Raw genomic sequence first — 26,208 nt, 5'->3', positions numbered from 1 at the left:
TTGATGCCAACATAAACATGCTTTTAACCCATTATGTGCTAATTTGCAGAAAAGCCATTAATAGAGAAAAAAGCACACAGTGCAGCACTACAGGAAATGTACTTCAAACTTCTTTTTGACTTTTAACAGGACTTTAATCAATTCCATGAAGCACAAGTAACAGTTAAAACTAGAGGGTATTTCTGCTCAGAACTTAAGAAGGGGGTTGCAATGCTTTGCCAAAGAAGACAATTTGGGGATTGGTGTGAGGGGGGCAGGAGGGACTCTGTGCCAAGACACACAAGAGACACCCTGGCTCCTTATCACCCAGAACAGCTTAAGGATATTTTGCAAAAGGAAAAACCTTTTATTTATTTATTTTAATAAATCCTGACTTATTTTGCCTCTTGCTACACCTGTGTTAATGATATTCCATTCACCAGCTTCAAAAAAAAAAAAAGTGTTCTTAGAATTTTAGGCAAAATCTCTTTAATCAAATATATTAGAACGCCTCAGACAAAATGAACTCCTGTGCCTTCGGTGGATGCCACTGTTCAAGATGCTGAATCTACTCCCTGCCCTTAGTTGTAGCTCAGGACTTGGCAGTAATCAAAATCACTCAATGCCTGAGCAGACTGGAGTAAGTATATATGACCAGTGTGTACCCATTCCTATAAAAGTCCCCAGTGACAACTCTGTGCCACATACTATGCCAGTGCCCACAGGCATCTTTAAAATTTAAACACTAAATGAGCTTCTTTGTTTTTTTTTAAGATTTTTATTTCATGAGAGACATTGGGGGGGGGGCAGAGATACAGGCAGAGGGAGAAGCAGGCTCTATGCAGGGAACCTGACACAGGACTTGATCCTGGATCTCCAGGATCCCACCCTGGGCTGAAGGCGGTGCTAAACCACTGAGCCACCAAGGCTGCCCACTAAATGAACTTCTAATTAGACTTGTGTTGTTCTATATTTGGGACACTTAGCAGTGAATGTGGAAAAATCTTTTAAATCTATACCCTGCTTTCATGCCTACTTCGTTTGTTAGTAAGAATGACGATTTCAAAATCCTTTTATCTCCGTGGACTGAGAATCTCAAAGGGATACAAAATTGGATTTTGGGGGAATCAGTACCTGTAGTATTTCTTGTCTTGCCTTTTCTTTTTTCTTTTTGCTTTCTTGTTTTTGAGACCCAGTGCTATGACAGGATGATGCCATCATGGTGAAATATACAGTCTTTAGAGTCAACTACAAATCCTGCTTATGCACTTATACAGAATGTATCCTTGGATAAGTTTTTAAACCCCTCTGTTCCTAGTTCTTTATCTGTAAAGAAGGAATAATAATACTATCTGCTTCAAAAAGATATTTTGAGGTATAGATAGTAATATCTGTAAAGGACTTAGAGAGTGCTGACTACACAGCACGCCCTTAATAAATGCTCATGATTATTATCACTGGTGCATGGAAAGGTTGTCCTTCATGCAGGTAGAGTTGTGGAAGACAAGTGTGAACAGTATAGTCAACAGTAATGATTGCTGTTAATGTTTCTGTGTAGATCACATGAATAAACTTGAGAATTTATTAACAAAATAATTATATCTGCTTCTTCCCTTTACCGTTATCATTGGGGATATATGATGTAGTAAACCAGGAAACATGACAATGGGCAACAACTCTCTTATTTTATCACTATTTAGTCATAATTTTCCTGGAATTGTGACTGGACTGGTTGCTGGAATTGTGGATGGTTTCTATTTTATTTACTTCTATCAGTCAAAAAAATAAATGACTCCTGCTTCAGGGATTACAGTTTATGGCACTAACTGTGATATACTGAACCACCACATAAAACCTTTTTCACATATGGAGTGTGCATTTAATTTCTACTTACCAGGATAGCCTCTTATGTTGGTAAACAATAATCACAATAAAATGACGACTAATTTATCTCCCATACCACACCATACCATACCTTCCTTCACCTCCTGCTTTTGGTCTTGATTTTCCAGTTCTGAATCGTGGCCAACTTTAGGTTCTACCATTTCCTCATCTTCCTCATCCTCTAGAAAAAAGAAAGAGAAAAATGCATTATTTTCTTTCCTTCAAATCAAAGCCTTTGGTTGATGGTGGGAGGTAGGGGCAAAGGGCAAAGTTCCAATCATTTAGGGCAACTTCTAAGTAAATCAGTCCTCAATGAATGCCCAGGATAGATGTTCATGAATATATGAATAAATTAACTCCAAAAGGGGCCTCTTTGAAAGTTCCCCCAAGCTGCTGAGAAAACTGCCTGAGTCGGCACCTGCTAACATCCATCTCCAGGCCCTCACCACATGGGATGTCTTGGAATTGCCTCTCTGACCTCTGAAGCTTCTTCAGAGATGACCCAGGAACAGATCTCAAAATGTTTCCACCTGGGGCACAGTCTCCACAAGGAACACCTGCTGTACAGACGACTCATTTCCAATTTAATTCTCACCAAATTAATTTGTTTTTGACCTACAGGGAAGGGTTAAATACAGGTCTGACCCCAGGTCAAATGCCATTGGCAAGTAAACAACCAGGGATTAGAGCCCCAAAAGTCACTGCCATTGGCCTGGAAGAAAGCAACCAACCCAAAATGGCATTTACACATTCAGAGCAGCTCATGCATTAATGTGAATTTAATGAGCACCAACAAATGGACCCAGTCTACTACCACCCCCAGATGTTACAGTGCCCTTCCTGCCCTATGCAAATGTGTGCTCACATGCTCTCAACCTGCCTTTCTTAGAAGGCCCCTTCATAACAGAGTGCTTGAAATCATCAGTCACAACATACAAGATGTAGGGGAGAGTCAAGGTGTCACAAGAAAATCCAGCGTAGAGAAATAAAATGATATAAAAAATTAAAACTTGCTTTCACAGCTTTTAAAATATATTATCTTCTCTCCTGAGTATCATATATTCAGTGGACATTATTGATTTCATTGTTTCAAACTGAATTCAAAAGAAATGACTTCACTTACTCCTCGCCCATACATTCATTTTTATATTCATTCATCTATCAAATATTTACAGACTTTCTGTAAGATCTCAAGCTCTATGGATAGTCTCACTTCCATCATAATAAATCCTGAGATTTACATCAACTCAAAATTTCAGTACCAACCACTTAAGAGAATGCATTATAACTGCATTCCTAAATGCCCAAATAAATATCTGTAGCCTGAAAAGCAACTCCAAAAGCCTGACTACATTAAGCAAGTGATTGAGGAAGAAATACTCAACTTAAAAAATCTGGATGTGTAAAGCATGGCATTGCACTTTAGATATTAAAATTTTTTTTAAATGTGAATTTTAACTAGAACAGTACCCTAGGTACACGGGTATAGAATGTGGAACCAACCTCATCACTTTATAACCACACTATATATGTATTAGAAAGAATGTCAAACACTTCTAAGTAAAATGGTTATTTATTATTAACACATGCAATAGAGAATTGCACTTGAAATTTTGAAAAGAACACTGAGTCACCCTGATTTTTGGACAAAACTATAAAGTTTTCAACAGTATACCTAAGTCCTTATCCATATATAAAGATACTACTGCTATCTACCCATTAAATAGGGTATGCAAAATAAATAAATAAATAAATAAATAAATAAATAAAGCAAACTCAAACATTTGCATGTTGAAGTCTTAATCCCTAGTATTTCAGAATGTGGCTATATTTGGAAATAGGGCCATTACAGATATATTTAGTTAAGACAAGATCAGACTGGAGTACGTGGGGGCACCTAATCTGATATGACTGGTAGCCTTATTTAGACTATAAATTAGACTATAAATTTATAAACTATAAATTTATATATATATAAATTTAGACACATATTCACACATAGGGAGAATGCCATGGGGCTGGAAAAGACTGGAATGATGCTTCTACTGGCCAAAGAGTGCCCAAGATTGCCAGCAAGCCATCAGAAACTAGGGAAAAGGCACAGAACTGATTTTTTCCCTAACAGCCCTCAGAAGGAACCACTCCCTGCCAATATCCGGATCTTGGGATGCTAGCATCCAGAACTAAGATGTTAAATTTCCACTGCTTAAACCATACAGACTGTAGTACTTTGTTACAGCAGCCCTAGTAAACTAATACAACCAGTAAAATGCCTTCCTTTCTACGACTCTATAATCTAGTAGAAGAGATACAAGACCTATATGATAATAATACCTAAGGCAATCATGAATGCTTTACTTGTAAAATCTAGCTTATCAAAATTTGGTACCATTGCCCTCATTTTCTAGATGAGGAGACAGAGTAAACTGCCCCAACAAAACCTTCAACCATGTCAGACTTCAGGTTTTGTCTGGCTCTGCCTGTTTTCAGATCTATGAGCTTTAACCACCAGGCATAGCACTCCCTCACCCACACCATGACATAAGGCGGCCTTGGACAAAGGCCTAAGGTAGAAGCAGGTACAGTGTTCAGCTGCAGTGTAAGGAAGGGTTTTTATAGGCCCTTCAGGGTGGATATAGCTTGGCCTCAAGAAAACTGCTCTTCTACTTCCAAGAGGCGAGTACCTGTAAGGCTCTGCTGTGGAGAAGTTAGATTTCACATCCTTGAGAGCTATAGATGATGGGTTGTTTTATTTATTAAGATACATAGGCTGCATCTAAATTCTAGTTTCATCTTCATTTTGGAATCCATTGCCCTGAGACCAAACCATCAAGGCCTAATACAAAGCCTCACTTCCTCTGGCTACACAGATTCACAAGTTGGGTTGGGAGCAGACCTCAAGGGAAGTAACTGATCTGGGTTCAAGGCCAGGGTCTACCTCTCGCTAGTCCCTTGATTTTATACAATTCATAGAAACTCTCTGAGGCCCTGTTTCCTCATCTGATGAACCCGGATAATAATCCTTTCTTAAAACACAATGTTGCAAGAATAACCAAATAAAATAATTGAGAGGGATTTGCTTTTTAAACCAAGAGAGTTAAACCCATACAAAGAGGCCTTCAAACAAGTGTTGCATTAGCTTGTGTATCAACCAAGCATTTATGGAGCACTTAACTCTGTACCAGGTGCTATGAATACAAGAGGGAATAATACACACCAAAAATAAATAAATGAATGAATAAAAAATAAAAACATCTCTGTGCTCATGGAGCTGCCATTTGAGGTGGGGGAGAGAAACCACAGATAAACAAAATATATTGTATCAGATAAATGTTATGAGGAAAGTGGAAGCCAGAAAGGAGGATTTGGGAATGCTGCAGGCAAGGGGAGGAAGAGCTGACATTTAAAATAGAGTGGTCAAGGAAGGCCATACCGAGGTGACATTTGAACAAACACTTCAAGGAGTTAAGAGTGAAGCTGTGTAAAGATCTTGGGAAAGACTAATAATAACACATTCTTCCATCTTATTCTGTGGACCCAGGGAGTGTCATGGGTCAAGGTTTAAATTAACTTATTATCAGTTCCACTAACTCCAGAATTATAGAAAATAATTGTGCTTTAATCAGAGCCATCTGTTTGTACATTCCCATCTTCTAGTTCTTAAAATGAAGTCAGTTTCACTGAATGACTTGATTAGTCAGCTTTAAATAGTATCAAGTTCCCACTTTTTGCAGATATAAGGGTCTTTATTTTAAACATTAATTCCTGAAAGAGTCAAAATGCAACATCACAACAGAAAATAGTCTATTGGGGGTGCCTAGGTGGCTTAGTTGGTTAAGCGCCTGACTCGATCTCAGCTTTGGTCGAGATCTCAGGGTCAGGGGGATCAAGCCCCATGATGGGCTCCACGCTCAGTGGGGAGCCTGCCGGAGATTCTCTCTCCCTCTGCCTCTACTCCTCTCTGCCCCCTGCATGTGTGTGCTCTTTCACTAAATAATTTTCTTCTTTTTTTTTTTTTTTAAAGAAAATAGTCTATAAAGTCTTGGCTATACCAGAAGTAGGTTTGGGATAGTAATGTGTTGCTTTATACATGAAGCATGTGGGAAAACCACAGGTTATCTAACTATTTAAATAACTATTTAAATAGAAAATTCTTCCCCAGAGAATATGCTTTTGATGAACTTTAAAAATCCAAATACTTAATATGTTTATAATCTGTGCAAAGTCCCACAATGAAATACTATGAATAACAGAGAAACAAATTCTTAAAAAAATAATACCTGACCTTTTAAAGTGGTTACAAACTAGTTGTAGGCATTAATTTTTAGTGGCCACAGGATTCTTTGTCTATCAGCCTTTTAAAGACACAAAGTAAGTGTTTCAGTAGATTCGTTAAGGAAATAAAACAAGAGACTGGTTCGTTTCTCTGCATACTGATATGTTTGCCTTGCTCAGCACTGAGAGTCTATTTTTCTTTAAGACTCTGGTTTCCTTTCTGGTGCAATTGGAATTACTTCTGTTGAAACGATTTTCAAAACAGTTAAATAACTTTAAAGAAAAGGATTTATGTAGACCCGCTACAGACTACTGATATATGAGTTGTGCCACTAGTTCATACCCGGTTACATTTCCTCTGAGATTGGAGGGAAAAAAAATTACCACCCATGTATGGTTTCCTGTACCAGGTCCACACAAGAAATTAAACTAGTGGTAGAAGTTAATTACCTGTCAGTCCAAGGGGCTAATTTCAAACAATGGTATCTTTTAGACATTTTATTTTATTTAGCACCCAAGTTCTGCCATCGGCAGCTTCTGCATTCACTCCTCTAAAGTTGGGAAAATCTTTGGTAACCACTGTCCTCTTCCTTAGGATTTCCTAAAGGTCTAAGAATGAACAGCTACATGTTCAGCAGCAATCACACATGACACACTTAGCACAACGCCTGGCCCTCTGCGTGAGCTCTGGAAGGGGGTTGTTCACTTTCCCAACCTGCGTTTCAAAATCAAATCAAGGCAATCCATTTACAGATGCTCCAGGCCTCTGACTGTTGATCTGCCCTGATGGCCTCACAGAGCTGGGACTTTGGAAGGAGAGTGCAGTGAACGTCTGTCACTATCTGCCAATACTAGATCAAAACCCCTTTCTGTCCAGGGGTGTTCCTCTTGTAGTACATGCTGAACCCCTACTTTCTTCTCCCAAAGCCCAAGGGGAGACAGCTTCCTGCCCCTCATCTCCCAGTGACCAGAATACAGGCAGGCTCTTAGCAGTGAGACTACATGCTCCTAACTGGGACTTTGTCTTTGGAGCCAGGAGGCGACGCCAAGGGACTAGCAAGGATTAATTTCTGGCAGCATGCCGTAGTAGCAGCAATGTCCCAACATCCTGGCCAGATTGTTCCAGAGGTCCACAGTCTGGGTTCCCTCGGTCTCTGTTCCTTTATAAGCCTATTCCTTCTGCCTCCTGTTGATCCTGTGAGCACCAGATTTCCTTCCAATAAATCTCACCAGAGGTGATGTCAACACCAGATTTCCTTCCAATAAATCCCACTGGACTTAGCGCTGGCTGCCTGCAACCAGAACCCTGAGCAACACAGGGCGGCCCTCTGTGAAGAGAAGGGCTTGTTTTTATAAGGTCAATGGGTTCTCACTTTCCTCTGCTCTCTCAGGGCCTGCAAAGCCCCGGGATAAGAGAGCCTGAGTGCCCAACCCTTGCCCTCGCTGCCCATCTCCTGGCTTTTCATGAGGGGGCTGTGGCCCCTCCATGTGCCACCTCATTGAAGACTACTAGGTTTGGTCAGGTGGAGGAATGTTACAGTGAGGAGAATGGGCCATTTCATACCATCCTTCTTGATTCTAAAGGGCATCTTACAGTTGCCAAAGGGGAAAGTAATACACAAAGCAATACCATGTGACTTTGAATCCGAAAGGCTAAGGACTCTAAAATGCACAATTACTTTATGTATCACTTAGAAAACAATGGCCGCTAATTAAACTATAACCCATCATCAATTCTAATATGAAAAATCGTGAATGCTGGAATTGATAAAATAATTTGTGGCTTAGAAATGAAGAGAAACTAGCTTCCAAAAGATAAAAGGGATGACAAGGACACAGAGTCAGTTCTAAATCAAGCTTGTTACTGTGTTGTTGTTGGTGAACACACTTGGGAGAGATACAAAGGCCCTTTTTGTTTTTTGGGTTTTTTAGATGTTTTCCTTTCAATCCAAGAACAAATACCCTGGCCACTTTTATATAATTCTATCTATAAATATTTCAAATGGTGACTATTTTAAAAACATATTTTTATTTTTTCAATAGAAAAACAGAAAAATTAGGATTGATTTTCAATTTAAAAGATAATTCACTGTAATGGAGGTATTCTTTGCAATTCAGTCCTTGGCCTCATCTTTTCTCATATCAAATGCCACTCCAGACTCTACTGTAACCCATGTCTTCCACCATAATCCACAAATTGGTATCTCCAGCCAACATATTCCTTCCAGGCTCCAGATTCTGACATTCCCACAGGCACCTCACATTTGACGTTTTCAAAGCAGAATTTCTATCCTCTGTGGAGACCTGCTCCTTTGATTACACTATCCATCCTGCTAAATAGTACCACCATTCACATGGGTTCACAACTGGACACCAGACTACATACCACCTTCAATTTCTCTTTGGCATTAGGGCCTGCAAGACAGGGACTCTAAGTCCTTTCAATTTCTCACTACCAGTTGTGTTCTCTATTTCTAGTAGTTTCATTTTTTTTTAATTTAAATACATCTATGTGTCCTTTCTACACACACACACACACACACACACACACACACCCTCTATAATGACCTAAAAACGTTAGTATAAAATCCCATAACTCCTTCCTGTCTTCTCCACCTTATATTCCATTCTGGATAACGCAGAATCACCCAGTGTACCGGTAGATTCATGACTCAAGAGCACTGTATAGAAGTTTTTTTGTGTCTGTGTTGGTCTTCCCTTCAATATCCAGGAGGTAATTATTACTAGTCCATGGTGATACAATTCCAGAGCTTTAACACTTCTTCCCAATGCGATTTGTTGATCTTCTTCATTATTCTATCCCTCTACCTTGTATATATCTCTATGACAGCATATCTCAGACCACTTGAAATTAAGATTATGCCTCTATCTCCACAACCAGATGAAAAGTCCTCCAAAGACCTATTCCTGTTAGTATCATCAATGTCAAGTACTGAGACTAGCAATATCACGAGAGGTGCTAGATCTGGAAAGATAGTTATGAACCACATCTTGTAGGACCCTTGCATGATAGAGCAAATTTGGACTTTTTTTTCTGGAGATTAGTCCCCCTTTTAATAAGCATAAATCTCATTTAGTCCATATCATTTAAAATTTCAGAAGGAAGTCAAGGCACTAGTAATGCCAAATATGGCTTTTGGAACCTTACTCATCTCCTTCCCAGTCAGCCCTTTATACACATTCTAATATATTTAAGAGGTGGCCTGACTCTGGATGAAAATTATTGTTGCTAACCAGCCCTGCAGGGAAACCAGAGCCTTTTAAAAACAAAAGAGAGAAGGTCTGACTTTATGTAAGAATATGGAAGCTATGGAGGCTGGAGAGGATTAGGGAAGCCTGGAATGAGGGAGACAGTAAGAAGGTAAACCATAGCTGTAGGCCAACAGACGATGAGAATTTGACCTAGGATGGTTCAGTTGCCAGTGGGCGTGATGAACTGGACTGAATTTAGACATGTATTTATACAGCAGACAGTGAGGGCTCTCGTACAGAACTCACTCAAGTCACCCTATCCTTGGACGAATTCTGTGTACAGTTAGCCAACTTTGCCAGGAGTCCAAAGAGAGCCACCCTCCCGATATGTATCACAGCGGCCAAAATAAAGTATAACATGCACCACTGAATGCTTACACAAACCAAGGTGAGCGCCTCTGTGCTTTAAAAATATGCAGGAAAGACATATTTTGTGGGATTTTCAGTAAGCACTTTGTTAAATATACTACACGCTAATATTTAAAAAGCCTTCACTTTCTGGTCTAGAAAAATCTGGCCAGAGTAAAGAAAACATACATTTCTCATCGTACAGAGCGCTCCTGTTAACACTGTAGGCCACATCAGTTCTCTCCTAAGGCTCTAACATGACAGTACTTGGAAAGGGTACTTCCTGGTGGAATGACACCCAAGGCATTGCAAATGGGAGGAAATGAAAGCAAATGTTCAAAATGAGAGAGGAAGCCAGAGAATAGTACTTTTTAGCAGCTGTTTCTGCAACTCATAACTGCTGATATATAATATTGTGCAGTAAATATGTGTTGAATCAAGCTGACATGGATTAGCAGCTCATATGGAAGGATGGAGACCAGGAAGAGAACAATGCCCTTTTCGGAGGTGTCCAGGCAGGAATCCATGGGTATCTAGAGCATTTGCTATTTGGTTATGGGAAGGCTTGATTGACCTGTATTTCCATAAATTTTCCTGCTTAAAAACCTTGAATGGCTCCTCAATGCCTAATTTAGCTCAGCATTTAAGGCCCATCCCCAGGTCACTTGAACTTAATTCTCTAATGTTGCTCAGAGCAAACTAGCTCTTGACCCTACTATGTATGAAATAGGACAAGTTTGTTGTCATTCTCCATCCTCCCCCTCTCTAGTCTTTTATATTTTTCAGGTGCCTGTCTCTTCCAGCTTTCTCAGGAAGTCATGAAATCTTCAACCTCAGATGAGAGTGACTGGATGAAGTAATTCACACCAATGGATTAGAGAATGGTGACCCAAATAAATTAATTTCTAATGGCACACTACAGCAGGACCTGGAAAAGAGGAAAATTTTAAAAGAGCACAGCTGATGCTCAAATCATTCCTCTGTCTTGCATTCTTGGAAGCAGAACCATCCACTGCACAACTCCAGAAGACAGCATTCCCCTTGTGCTCTATGTGAATATGTGAACAGGGCCTCCTGGAGTTGTATAGAGCATAGACTTAGCAGCTTTATGGTATAGTGGTCTACACACACACACACACACACACACACTCGGCAATAATTCGAAACACTTGCGAATGTAGTTCTTGCTAATTCTATCTCTTTGCATCTCCTACCTCCAGCCTTTCTCAATGCCAAACCTTGCTATAAACAGCACCATCAGATTAAAACAGAACTGGTCGTGTAAATGTCCTATTGAAAGCCTTGACAGTTCTCATCACATGCAGAATGAAAGCTGAATTCCTTGGCTACATCTTCAAGTCCTCTAGGGTGTGGCCCCAGCATGTGCTTCCTGCCTGCATTTCCTCTACTGATACTGTGTCTGCTGCACAAACTTCCACATTCCATCTACCCTTTGGTTCATGTTTCTCCCTCGGCTAAACTCTCTCCTTCCCTTCCTTTTACAAAATATGAGCATCTAATAACATGGCAGATGCTATTCCAGGTTCTGGAGACAAAGGTAGTGAACAAAACAGACAAAACTTCCTGCCTTCATGGAGCTTGCACTCTAGTAGAGCAGAGAGAGAATGGACAAGATAAGCAAGAAGAGTATATGTTAGGTTAGGGAATTTCAAGAGCCAAGGAGAAAAGCAAAAGCAGAGAAGGGAGGCAGAAGTGGCAGGTATCACAATTTTTACACAGGTAGCTGGAGAGGTCCTCACTGAGAGATGGCATTCAAAAACAAGCCCCAAGGAACTGAGGGACCAAGCCCTCTGGATACTTGGGCAAAGCATTCTAGATAGGCAAAACAAAAGCACAGGGGCAAAAAAAAAAAAAGCACCACAGGGGCAAGATTTTGCCTGGACTGCTTGAGACCTCAAATACCTTCACATCTTCCCCATGTGTAAAATCCAGCTGTACTTCAAGATCTGATCCAAATAACCACCCCTCCCTGCTCCACCAGCTCCCCAAATCTCTCCTGTTCTTCTTCGGGAGGGATTTCTTCCTCATTTAGCCCTTCAAAGCACTGCAGTTGGGTCTCTCCTAACACTGTTTTCTCATCCAAAGAACTAGCATGTTTAAAATGATGGCGTTTCTCATTGTCTACTTTATCTACTATGTATTTAAGTAGGACATCTCTGTACATTTATGAGTTTACTTCTCTACCCAAGACTCGACATTTCTTGGGAGTAGGACGCATTAATTACTCATAGTTATTTACCCCAGTATGATTGTTAAGTATTTTTCACTGCTTTAAATGTTAACAATCTCACTTCTTCAGTAGTTCTAAAGAGCACATTTTTCCAGTGGTTTCTCATTGCTTTATTTTTTTATTTATTTAGTTAGTTAGTTAGTTTCTCATTGTTTTAACTGGATTACCAATCTCCTCAATTCAATCTCAACTTCTAAGGTTCCTTTCCTTGATCACTAGGTTTTGTCATCATTGACAGCAACAAATTTCAAAACTTATCCAGAGACTCTGTATACTTATTGTGAGGCTCATGGTCCTTTATTTTGTTTCTTGTCCTGGTCATTGCTCACTAGATATTTACTCATCACCTAATGTATGCTCAGATCTGTCCAAGGCATCATGGAAAAACAAGAGCTATTAATTTATCGGGTCATAGATGTCAAGTTTTGTGGTAAATGTTTTATGTCCATTAGCCTATTTAATCCTCATAATAACTCACTGAGGCAGACAAAATGAGTTCTCTCTATACATGAGGAAGCTGGGCTTACATAGGGAAGATGATCTGACTCAGGTCACAGAGCTAGAGGAAGCAACAGAGCCAACATTCAAACCTATGTTTTCACAACTCCCAAACTCTCCCAATTTCCTGCTAAATCCTACTAAATACTATAAAGGAAGAAAAGGGAACTGTAATAGACATCTGTGGCTTGACCACCCAGAATACACCATCCCACTTCTTGGAAATACAGTCTCTCTATTCTTCTTTGGTGCACCCATCCTTCCCTGCTCCCAGTTAAATAAATTCTACTTAAGATTTAGGGGGTAACTTTGTATCTGGGCAATGGTCAATGAGACTTAATGGTCAATGAGTATTTTCTTTGGTCATCAGTAGAATGACCGTATAATCTAGTGTCCAAAGTGGGATACTTCTGAGAGGGAATGAGAGGCCAATGGATATTTAAACAGGGCAGGCAGGTATGAATGTGGATGGTCTGGGCAAACTGGGATGTGTGGTCACCCTCTACTACAGGCAAGTGGATACCTCCCTTATATTGGATTGCATGACTGTTCTGGCTAACCCAGGACACATGGTCACCCTCACCATCTGGGAGGTAGATTCTTCTCCTCCACTGGACTGGTACTATACTGATGTGGAACTGAAGCTCTTCTGCCTCCCCATATGGAGCATGAATGAGAATCAATAATGATCCTGCTTCAACCAAGAGATAGATAGTGGTAACTCACAGTTGGAGACCTAAAATAAGCAGTAGCTGAAGCCAGCATGTGTCTAGAATCTAGGGCCTTGATTTTTATTTATACGAGCCAACAAACTTCCTTTTGGCTTAACTGATTATTCTGGGTTGGTTTCTCATCCAACCCAGATAAGTACAAATGGTCAATTACTAATAATTATGAAGTACCTATTTTGTGTTCTGTGTTTCCTCTACATGATTTCTTGTGGCACACACACTGTCCTGTGCGGTAGCAGAGGGGTCAAATGCATGAGTCCTGTGCCACACTGCTCAGGTTCAAATCCTGCTTTTACCATGTAGTAGCAGCCTTTGACTACTTAATTAACTCCTTGAGTCTCGGTTTCCTTAGCTGTTGATTACAGAATTATTCTCCTTGGATAATGATTTTTAGTTGCTTAATATACTTAAAGCACATTTTACAGTATTGATGAGGAAACTGACTCAAAGAGGCTACACAATCTGCTGAAAGCTAACCAGCTACTAAATTATAAAGGCAGACTCCAAACCCAAGATTCTGAGGTTCCAAATTCCATTCCATTTCAACACTGTGTCCGCACCACCTCCCACCTGCTTGAGCGAGGCTCTAAGGGATGGTGATGTCTCAATGGGTTTGGAGGAGAGAACAGGCGTGGCCAGTGGAGAATAAAGTTCATGAAGTAGCAAATGGCTTTGCAGCACACCTGAAAACAGAGCTGCCACTCATGTTCTATCAGACAGACCTCAGCTTCTCGTTCCTTGCCTCTTCCAGTTTCTGCATGGCTTTAGCAATGTGAGGAGGCTGCTTCACAATCCATGTGTAGAGACGGAACTGTTCCCATTTACTTCAGGGAGGTCTGCACAGTCTTGTTTTCTCCAGGACAAGACCATGCCTACAAGGATGTACCCTAATCCAGTTCATACTGCATGGGTTACACCCTTCCCTTGCTGATCCTGCTTCAACCAAGCCAGCCTCCCAGCCTTTTCTTGATCTTGCTGAGAACTCTCACATCTCATGGGTTTTGTGTGCTATTCCCTCTCCCAGGAATTCTCTTTACTCAAATACTCAGATGTCTTCCTCATGACATTTTAAGAGTCCATGTGCAAATGTCACATAATCCATGAAGTTTTGCCTATGCTACCTACATAATATAGCAACGCGTCTCGCCCCATTCTGCCCTGACGCCCGACATTTGTTTTTCTCTTACCCTGATTTTTCCCCCTCTCATAGCATTGATAACTAACTGATTTTGTACATTTATTTATGTATGTATTTACTGTCTGTCTGCCACAGCTATAACAGGAATGCTACAATGTCAGTGACTGTGACTCTGCTTTATCTGAAGCACCTAGAAAAGAGCTAGGTATGTGGGAGGTGGCAGTAAGTATCTGTTGCATGGTGACATGACTGAACACAGAAAGAATAGAAAGCAGCACTGGTCCTCAAACCAGAATGTGATTCCTGAAGGTAACAGAGTGATGGCAGTCCCTGTTATGGAGATCAGGATTCCTCCTACCCCACTACCACCTTGTCATAAGACACTTATGGACCCAACAGATGTTGTTCCTTGAAATGAGAATTAGCTATCTCTTTAGAATCTGTATGCTCTAGAAAACGGAAATGAGATTATTTGAGTACTTTTTATTTCAGCATTTTCTTGTTCTGGTGTTCAGTCTCCAGTCCAGAGAGAACTGATATATTTTCCATCTGGAAATACATCAAAATTCATCACAGTTCAATTCTAAGGGAAGATCATTAGCACATTTGTTTGCTTTTTTTTTTTTTTTTCATTTGTTTGCTTTTATCCTGGCATTAACAACTCTATTTGGGGCTAAATTATTTCCCCTGGTTTCAACGTCAAGTTTTCCCATTGGCTCAAATATGAAGTCCCTTGTCTGTCAGTGCAATAATTTTCTATTAATTATAAAAGAAGAAAGCTGGCAGTTTGAGAGTCTTAAGGGAAGCATTTGTCTAATCCAAGAAACTGATTTTCCAGTTACTTGGACTAAGTACAACTCTCAGTTGTGGTCAGATTCACAGATTTCAAAGTGCCCCTTGTTTTTACTTTCTGGTCAGTCTAGACAGACATGGTTCTTTCCTTCATTTTTCAAGCTGCTGAAACACCAAGTTGGTCAAAAAAATCTGAATCTCTAGGGAATAAATGGAGCAGCCCTTCACCAGAGACTCCATAACTTTCTCTTGAACACCCATCCAAATAGAACAACCTTGGTGGTGCTAGGGGAGATTTCATGTCAAAGGCTTAGTGTGAATGTACAAATGATGCTATGACAACAGAACTAATGACCACTATTGACCTATCCAGAATGGAAAAATAGTCAAGAGGTTAGAGCGTGCAGTCTTGAATTTTTTGGCTGTTCTCAGTTATTTCAGTTTCATGCTGGGTGTCTTAACCCAAACAAAATTGCCCTTTTAAATAATAATTCTATTCATTATAACTGGACACATGTTCTTGAGAACCTGTTATGTGCAAAGCATAGGCTATATCTCAGGTGGGCCACAGAAAAGAATCTAGAGAGATGCTTGAACTCAAAGAGGTTGGCATTTGAGCAGGGGAATGACAAAAGTATGTAAATGTCTACATGAGAAGAGAGAATGCTTGGAGAAGTGCCACAGGGATTCAGTAGGAGTCAAGTTAACTGCTGGCAGGGAGAGTATAGGCAGAAGGAGGAGAAGGGGAAGTAGATTTTTTATGGAGTTTAATTTTAGTGGGATCTTGAGGAATGGTGGCACCTAGACAAGGATGTAGAGAGAGGAATGCAGAGTATCATTCCAAGAAGATGAAAGAACATTGCAAATGTATAACAATGGAAAGATGAGTAAATATCATGATAAATACCAGGATTAGTGGGGTCATACACATTTGCTACTTGATCCACTCAGCTCTGTTGAGCAGAAGTACTGTAAATCCACATGGCTTCAACTAACGTCAAAGAGGGTTAAGGACCCTAGATGCTAAGCAGTGCATGATCCAGGAGGATGATTTTCCCATCAGAAATTTTGAGGTAGGAAAATTACCTACACATTTCTTCCCCAGAGATAACATAGGGACAATATGATCACATGATCTTATTCATGACCTTTTGTTATATGATAAGCAAAAGATAGGTTTCTAAGTTCCTGTGAGATTTATTTTTTCATCTGTAAATCGGGGATGCTAATTAATATCTGCGCTACTTATATAACAAAGTTCTTGTGAAAAACAATGAGATAATGGATATAGAGATGCTTTGTCAGTGGTTAAAGGGCTCTAAGGTGTTAGTTATTAAAGTCAGGTAATTGTAATAATAATAATGTCCAATGGCCCACCCAGTCACAAAAATGTGCAAGGTTGGAAGAAGATTATGCAATAGAAAAGAGAAGAGAGACATTCCAGTTAGGACTCATCACAGAAACAAAGGGCAGGGAAGCTCCACAGAGACAGCTATTGTTGGGTTGTGGTAAGATTTGGGGATGAAGAGTATAAAGCATCTCACACATTACCAACAGAAGAGAAAATATAGATTCAAATTGTGTGAGACAGAGTCTGAGTCTTGTCGAGACTAGAGAGAGTATGTCAGCCATGGGTCATTAGACAAGCATTTGGGTAGATGGGGCTTCCTGCAGGCATGAGCTAGGCTTCAGAGAACAGGTAAGAGTAAGATGGGCAACGGGAAGGGTTGCCCATATTATCTATATTATCCGTAATATCTAGGTGAGATGTTCTGGGTTTCCATTCCACCCCTTATTTCCTTCTTTAAAAGCACATGAACAATAAATTCAGTATTGACTTCTCTTTGTACTCCCAGCTCTGAGCCCAGTGCTTGGGCCATAAAAGGACTCCTTACTTCTGGGCTGAATCATTCTGGGTGTATTGTGAAGGAAGATGTGAAGTCAGGAAAGAATGAACACACACTTCAGGGTGGAGGAAGAAAACTGTGATGAGGGAGCAGTGGACAAAAGTGGTGGTAAGGCAGGAAGCTATGTGATAGATAGCTTGAAATCTAGGCTAAGGCTTTGGGTTTTGATGGAGCAGTGAGAGCAGGGAAACCACTAGATTTAAAAATAAACATTACCCAGTAGCAGTACTGAACAGGCTATAGCTTTAGCCCTAGCTAAAATCCAGTCTTCAGGTGGACCAACAAAGAAGAAAGAAAGAAACAGAGCCACTATGATTTGATCATGGTGATCTACTAGAATAGATTTTTTTCTACCACACATGCCAATCTTCACTCTTGCCCCTGGCTTCTATTGAGGCAGCTTCACGGCTTTGAAATATAACTTATTATACAAGAAGGCTTTGTCATCATCTTCTGCCATTCCATGTTGTCCCTAGAACTTTCACAGAATCACAAAGATATACACTTAAAGAGATCCATAAAGAGCTAAGGAAGTATTCTTGGAAAATTAAAGGCAAAGTATATAAACCACATAGCAAGGTGCTCAGAAAATTAGACCAAAAACTAGGTAAATGGGCATTACCATTCTTATTTTCTTCTTTTTCTTCTCTTCCTTCTCGCCCTCCCCCTCCTCCCTTTCTTCCTCCTCCTTCCTAATGACCTAGTCTTTTCTTTTTTTTTAATTATTTTTTATTATTAAAAAAATTTTTTTATTGGAGTTCAATTTGCCAACATATAGCATAACACCCAGCTAGCCTTTTCACTTAATGGATGAGCTATCCATGGAGTTCAAGGCTCTGCCCAAGTTGCACCGCCAGTGAATTAGAGCTTGGATTGAAACTCAAGTCCACCAACTCTCTCCCCAGAACTCTCCCCCCTCCTTATGCTGTAGCAGCAAGACTGTCACCGAGAGAAAAGAAAGCCCCAATTCCAATCAGATTTGAAGCAGAAATGCACCTCTGCAGAGGATTATCTGACACACTCTCTTCAAGCTTTACCTGTCAAGATGGCTACTACTTCATTTATTTATCACCCCTCTCAAATCCAATTTTTTCTTTATGAATGAAGTCATTAAACCATACAAAGTCATTAAAACACCCTCATGGCTTCCCGCCAAGCCATTTCAAACCATCAAATCCTCAGTTCTAGAGCCCATACTTGGCAGAGGGAAGTTTGCAAGCACAACTATGTACCATTAAAATTCGGAGATTCTTTTTGGACAGGTTAATTACACCCAATCACTCAAACAGTTCTGGACAACGCAGAGTTTTGCATTTGGGTCTGAGCCTGCTGTGGTCTTACAGGCTTAGCTGCCTCTGTCCATCTGCAGAGAAACTTCCTTCCCTGCTTTGTGCAGAGTCAAATATGGGCCTTTTAAGGCAAAGTGAAACATTCTGGATCCTCATTATCGGCAGCTGATGGGGACCAGCTAAGAGAGAGCATTTCATGCTGACATACACCAAATACCTCATGTTTTCCTCACTATTTTATTTCCCCTTTACCTGGAAGTAAGGAAAGCAAGTTGGCGAAAAGAGTTTTCTATAAGTCAGGGAAACAAGAACAAGGAAGGCCAGTGGCCGTTTTCTTCCAACTCCTTTTTGTGGTGTTAGTTTAACCCTCCCATACTGTTGCCGAGATTGTTCTAAAATGGAATTTGTGACCTGAAATCTCCTTGCTTAAAATCCCAGCATTTCTTCATTCTTCACATGTGATAAAGTACAAACTTCTTAGCCTGGCATAGAAAATCTCCTATGATTAAGTCCTCACCTGGTTTGTCATCCTTATGTTGAACCACTCCCCTAGGGCAGGCTACATCACAACCACTTAATTGATATGCACTTGCCCACGGGAGGCCGTATGTGGGAATGGTTCCGAGTTCAAGCTCTGGAGTTGGGCTGCCTGGCCTCAGGAATGCTATACTGTATCACTCCAGAGGGGCATTCTTCACATCGTGCCTAACATTTATTGAGCACGTAATGAGTGTTATGTGTAATTGTTCCTAATGGTTGTCTCACTTAATCCTTATAAAAACCTGGCGAGTAGGTACTACGATTAGCCCCATTTAACAGGTGAGGAAAGTAAGGCTCAGAGAAGTAGGAGCCAAGCCAGTTCATATAGCTGGTAGACTGTAAAACTGAGATTATAAATGCAGGTCAAATTTAATTTTGGGTTTTAATCAGTCTATCTTATTGTTCTTTACCCCAAAGTGAACTTCCTAGAATTCCTAGAATCTAGCAAAAATCTAGATTCTTATCTTTGGGACTAAGAACCAATGATCCAGCTAAGTCAGAACTCTGGGATCCATTAGAAATGTCCCTTCTATGTCAACTGTCCATATTCAATCAATTGATAGATCTACTTCTCTCTCCTTCTCCTTAACCTATTGCCATGGCCTTGTTTTAGGTCCCTATCAATTTCTCTTGACTTACTGCAGCTCTCTACTTAGCGGACTGTTTCTGGTCTGAGCTATTCCATTTAACTCCTATGATGTTGCTGAAAGGAGCTGCCAAGAGGTCCTTCCCTGTCCCTACTAAAATCCTGCCAGTGCATTTCCACCATGGCTTCAGGCTCAGCATCCAAAGCCCTGCAAGGTCTGGCTCTGACTCTTTCACTTCATTTTACACCCCACCCCAAGGATCCCTTTGTTCAGGCATTCAGAGCCTCTTGCAGTTCTCCGTATTATAGTACTTCATCCCTCTGAGTCTTCATACACATTGCCCCCTCTGTCTGGAACATTCTTGCCTTCTTCTTCATCCAATTTACTCCTATTCATCCTTCAAAACATAGCTTTATAGCTTCAACTTCACCTCCTCTGGAATGCTTTCCCCTGATTCCTATTTTGATTTCGCTGTTTTTCCTCTGTGTAGAGAAATCTAGCCATTAATCATTTGTAACTGATGATTGTCTGTTTTCACTATGGTCTAAACAAGAGCAGTAATGATTTCTTTCTTAGTGTCAAAACATGGTTAAATGCCTGGCATGTAGTAGATGCTTAATAAATATTTCTGCATGTTAAATTAACAGACAAGTTCTTTATTTTATTTTATTTTATTTACATTCAGTTAATAAACATAGAGTGTATTATTAGTTTCAGAGGTAAAGTCAGTGATTCAGCAGTTGCATATAACATCCAGTGCTCATTACGTCATGTACCCTCCTTAATGCCCATCACCCTGTTATCCCATTTCCCAACCCCACCCCCCTCCAGCAACCTTCAGTTTGTTTCCTATGGTTAAGAGTCTTGGTTTGTCTCCCTCACTGATTTTGTCTTGTTTCATTTTCCCCTCTTCCCCTGTGCTCCTCTCTTTTGTTTCTAAATTTCACATATGAATGAATTGATATGATAACTGTCTTTCTCTGATTGACTTATTTTGCTTAGCATAATACCTTCTAGTTCCATCCACGTCATTGAAAGTGGCAAGATTTCATTTGATGGCTAGTATGTGTGTGTGTGTGTGTGTGTGTGTATAATCACACACACACATACATATATATGTACATATATACACATATATATGTATATGTGTGTGTGCATATATATATGTATATATGTATATATAACATACACCGAACACCTCATGTTTTCCTCACTATTTTATTTCCCCTTTACCTGGAAGTAAGGAAAGCAAGTTTTATATATATATATATATAAAACTCTCATCTTCTTTACCCTTCATCTGTCAGTGGACATCTCAGCTCTTTCTATAGTTTAGCTATTATAGATATTGCTACTATAAACACTGGGGTGCAGATGCACCTTCAGATCACTACATTTATATTTTTGAGATAAATACCTAGTGGTACAATTGCTGGGTAGTAGGGTAGCTCTATTTTTAACTATTTGAGAAACCTCCATACGGTTTTCCAGAGTGACTGTACCAGTTTGCATTCTCACCCGAAGTATAAGAGGGTTCCCCTTTTTCCACATCCTTACATCTGTCATTTCCCGACTTGCTCATTTTAGCCATTCTGACTAGTATGAGGTGGTATCTACTTGTGGTTTTGATTTGTATTTCCCTGATGCCAAGTGATGTTAAGCATTTCTTTCTTGTGTCTGTTGGCCATTTGTATGGACAGATTCTTTAAGGCACATCTTAGGACAGAGGCAATGTCAATTCTTATTAATATATTTTAAATATAACTTATCTTCAAATTCTCTACATGGCAAAAATTGTCATTTGATTGGCTCAGAAAATTCATGGCCAGAAAAAAAGTTTTGATTGCTTTGTTTAGAACTCAAATGAATGTCTCCTACGAGTGGTGCTATACATAGTTTGGTTGTAACATGATGTATACATTCCTTAATCATTTTCCCAGAGACTCCTAAAACAAAGTCACTAGATCTTCTGAGAAATAACAGCACATCTGGAATCCTATGAGAGTCTCCATATGGTAGTGGTTCTCAATCCAAGGTGATCTTCCCCCCCAGGGACATTGGGTAATGTCTGGAGATGTTTTTGGTTGTCACATCTGGGGGTGGTTGCTACTGGAATCTAGTAGGTAGAGGCCAGTGATGCTGTTAAACATTCTAAAATGCACAGAACAGCCCCCCACAGAGGACTTAAGCAGCCCCAAATGCTAAAAGTGCCAAGGTTGAGAAATCCTGGCTTGCAGTGTATCAGATCCACACACTCTCTGAACATACACATCTGTAACTGTAAGGGACTGGGTAACATTCAGCCCATACTTCTTCCTTTCAGTGGTAGCTCTCATGACAGGTGGTGTTTCTTGTGGATGTGAATGTGGCTTTAAGACCAAGATCAGAAGGATGAGCTCTGTGTGTTCAAGGATGGAGAACTTCACTTCTTTTAGAGCTTACTTCTGTCTGTATTTTCTCCTATAAATCCCATGATTTCCTATATCCCAAAATCTCCCATAAATCACATTTTGCTGCTTGGAATGAAGTTCCTAACCCCTGAGTGCCACATCCAGAAGAAGGCTTCAGGCTCTGAAGCCTTTGCTCCATCTTGACACATCCAGCTCATGTGAGTTATTGGTAGAGAGAACACTCACATGTCTTCAGGCCTCAGCTTCCTCCTTCCTCAGATTAGAGGGCTCTGAGTCAAGAATGCCCAGACAAGACACTTGTCTGAATGAGTAACTCAGAAATCTCAAGTTGATGAGTAAGCAGCAGCAGAAGGTAAGTCGCTTGAAGAGTTATTTATTTGGGAAGGAATGTTGATTTTAGGGTCAGCTATGTGATGCAAAGAAATAGAAATGGGGTGAGGGAAGCAGCTGCTATGAGACCCACTTTCCAAGGACCAGGTGTTGGTTCTGAAATCCCAAGCAGCCAATCTCAACTTCTTCTGACACTTGGAACCACGCTTTACAAAAAGTTCCAATGAATATTGGCTCATTTCTGGCAATGTTCCACGTAGCAAGGATTTTAGCCTTATTTCATAGTAAAATATTTCACAATAATTTGTATCTTATATAGTCTCTAACACAAATCAGTATTCTGTTTTTAGAGCTAAGAAATATCAGTAACTCAGAATAAGGGTTTTCTGGTTACACAACAAGTCACTGACCTTGCTGGAGTTGAAACTCCATACATTCTAGGATGATGGAACAACTGGCTAAGGCAAATATCTAAGTAATGATTTGGTCTCATATTGAATGAACTAAATGACTGACCTGATCATTAAGCATGTCTGCTTTAATGGCAGGATGGGGTCCCAATAACCAATCCAATGAGGAGTCTTACTGAGTATCTATGGTGCAAGTTGAGGGAGATCAAGGGAACTAAACATAGCTTCTTCCCTTGGAAAGCTCAGAATTTAGTAAGAGGAGATAGCAGATAAGCACTTAATACTACATATTATTTATTCAGCAACTTAACATGCATATTCGATTCTAGTCCTTGTGCTGAATGCACTGAAATGAGGCCAGGAAGCAGGGATGAAACTGCAACAAGGCTATGGACACTCCTGTTACAGAACATCCCTTCACTCACAGGGAAGCGTCTCCTTTGTGCTGGGATACAGCAACACACATTTTTCATGTCAAATACTGGATTACTTTTCAGGTAGTAGCAACCTTTATTAGCTGAAGCACAAATCTTCCCAACTTGGCCAAACATAAACAAGCACATTCCTCTTGATAACAGGCACCCCTTCCCCCCCTTACTCTGGTCAAAGCTCCCTGAGACAGAGAATGCCACCTACAAGTGGAGCTAGATTTATAGAAAAGAGCACCTGGCATTAACATCCTTAATATACATTCAAGACTACCGTCGATTAAGTTCACAGTCCTGTCAAATAGTTCCACATTTAATTTTTTACTCTGAATTGAGCTTTTGTTCCTTTTGTATGAGCTGATCCTGTCTGAACTATTTAGGTGAACTGATTAATGTGTTTTTAAATTAATGAAAATTTTCATACATCTTTGCTTCTTAAGCAAGGTGATGGGCCAGTTTCTTTCTTTTATAAGGTTTCTATTCTGTCACAGACATCTTTTTGTAAAATACAATCAGCATCAATGACTGGAAGTCACTGCAGTGTAAATCCCTATAAAAATGTCTAAATGCTTACTCTCAATTTCTTTACTTACTCCATTATGGGGTGATAACTAACAGTCTGTGGGTTGGACCCTTGGGGGGGACCACATGCTGCACAGCATGGATATATATGATATTCAAAGACACTTAAGAGATATAGTAATGAATGTAACCATCCACATAGCTTTAACAGGAAGACAACCAATACAAAGTCAGAATATTCAAAATGGAAATATGCTTAAATTTTAGCATTTAGCCCTTACCACCTAAATCTTTTAAATGCCTGATCAATGTAAAGGTGTCGAGTGGCCAAAGACCAAGAGATATTCTACAAACACTATCTATACCAGCACTGTCCAATAAAACTTTCTGTGATGATGGAATATTCTATCCGTGTTGTCTGACACAGGAGCCCTGAGCCAGATGGAGCCTTTGGGCACTTGAAATGAAGTTAGTACAAATTGAGGAACTGGATTTGAGATTTTATTAGATTTTAATTATTTTAAATTCAAATAGCCTCATGTGGCTGGTGGCTCCTATATTGGACAGTGCAAGTCTAATGATGACAGCAACAGAATTATTTTTAAGTAACCAGCTTTTAAAAAGATGTGGCATGGAAAACACTAAAAAGTAGAACTGTCTCTTTTTAAACCAATAACCCGTTTGAATCCACAAGCCCTACCTTTCTCTCCTTCCTCATCTGCCATGCCCTTCCCACCCCCCGCAAAGTTCTGGCCCTACTACTACCTTGGAGTTCATGGTTTCTTTCAGCATCCACAGGGCTGTTGCCAGAGCAGTGACTGATGGCAGAGAGCGTGTGAACCCCTTTTCTTTGTAATAGCTCAAGTTAATGAGGTCTCTGCTGCTCTCAAGACAGTCAAGGCTGCCTAGCCAATGTGTTGAACCAAGGTGTTTGTGCCTGCATAGAATTAAGTCACAAGGAAAGCACTTATTTCTGACAGCAGATTTATAATAGGAAAATCTCAGCAGGAACGAAGAGTTGGGAGACCTCAGCCACAGGCTTTTCATAAACTTTGCCTTGATTTAGTGACTCAAACGACCAGCAAGAAAGGCAAACTGCAGAGGTAATCCTATCATCTTTTCTCCAACCAGCACCATTCCATCTTCTTGGCTTCCTTGCGCTGCTAACATGAATTCAAATCATCTGTGTTTAAAGTTAAACTCAGTGATTGACAGTTCTTTATAGTCTCAGTCCTATTGAAGATTATTCTAGATATCTATCAGTTATTACTACAAGCGCAGTATGATATTCAATACCGACAGTGAAAATTGTTTTTAACAGTGTAATGTCTGATCTGTTTTGAAAGCGATTTTAAAATAAAGAACTAACCATAACCAGGTGGTGAAAATCCAAACATGTTTCTTTTTTCTTTTTCTTTCCTTTCCTTTCCTCTCTTTTTCCTTCCTTCTTTCTTTTTTCTCTTTATTCTGATAGAGCCGAGGGAATGGGGGAAGAGAAAGTAAAACATGTCCCACTCACATAAAATGAGACAAAAATATTGCACTTTGATTTTGCAGCATCTGTTTCTTTTAAAAAAGAAAGATGTATAAAAATGAACAAGATATTTACGGTCATTAAAATTTTGGCAATTGTATTTCTAAAAGATGCTAGTTACTTGTAAAAACTGCTATTGCCTAAGAGGTTATGAAAATATACTGTAACATGTGGGTATGTTTGGAGGGACACTTGTCTGCTTTGTCCTCTGTAGCATCCTCAGAACTAGAACAGCCAGGCACATGGTCGGTACAAAACAAACATTTGCTGAATGAATGCACGAACTTGTTAAGATTCAGACCTAGCATGGTAATTCCTGACTGTGCCTGATGAAGGCCAGCAGCTGCTCTGACAATTCCGTGGAGACCAGAGTGATTCTGCAGTCTGGCTTTATGTTGAACTCTGTTGGATAAGCAGATGCTGAAGGTCTGATGTGATCAATCATTCCCTACGCTCCACTCTGAACTCAGCCACACTCTTTAGCAAGTCCAAAGTAGAGAAAGGAAGAGATAAAGGTCAACATGATGAGTTAAGAAAAAAAAAAAAAGACAGGGAAAGAACTAGAAAGTAGAAACAAGATGGTAAAGTGGAAATACACTGAAACATTTGGGTTTGTTGGTTTTTTTATGATTATCATATAGCACCTACAAATTTTATAACTCCATTTACACAAAAAGGTTTTTTGCCTGGTACAGAAATAACATAGCATTCACTTCAGAATATACTGTGAGTGGGAGAGGAGCCTAAAAGCCCTGAGTGGAGCCATGTGTACCCTTGGGTTCACTGAGGTTTTCCGCTAGAACCTCCAGGTCAGGAAGTAGAAAGAGGTTGCTTTGGTTTTACTAGTAAAGTGGGGATAAAAGGAGGGGGTGCGCATCTGGGGCTCCAAGCTTGAATGCACGTCTTCGTCTTGATGAAGCACCTCTTGTTACTGAGTTCCCAGTGGCATTTTCAGGATTCCTGTAATCACTAGTTGTCACTCTCCACCATTAGTGAAAGAAGGGAGTTGCAAAGGGGAGGAAAATACAAGCTAAAAAAATCTACCACCTTATGTCAGAACTGATAAATGCATTAACAGCGA

The 26,208-nt window shown here is 40.0% G+C and overlaps 1 protein-coding gene across 5 annotated transcripts in view; it reads right to left on the bottom strand.

Annotated features, from left to right (window-relative positions):
* Positions 1-26,208, bottom strand: part of DYNC1I1 (dynein cytoplasmic 1 intermediate chain 1) — a 308,734-nt gene that overhangs the window by 118,526 nt on the left and 164,000 nt on the right. For all 5 annotated transcript variants that reach the window (XM_041727422.1, XM_041727417.1, XM_041727419.1 and 2 more), the window contains one exon: positions 1,955-2,044. In XM_041727422.1, the coding sequence (XP_041583356.1) occupies positions 1,955-2,044 (90 nt within the window). The remainder of the gene's footprint in view (positions 1-1,954; positions 2,045-26,208) is intronic.

The sequence above is a fragment of the Vulpes lagopus genome, chromosome 13 (assembly GCF_018345385.1).
Source record: "Vulpes lagopus strain Blue_001 chromosome 13, ASM1834538v1, whole genome shotgun sequence".
Classification (NCBI taxonomy): Eukaryota; Metazoa; Chordata; class Mammalia; order Carnivora; family Canidae; genus Vulpes; species Vulpes lagopus.
This window is presented reverse-complemented; position numbering and strand designations above follow the sequence as displayed.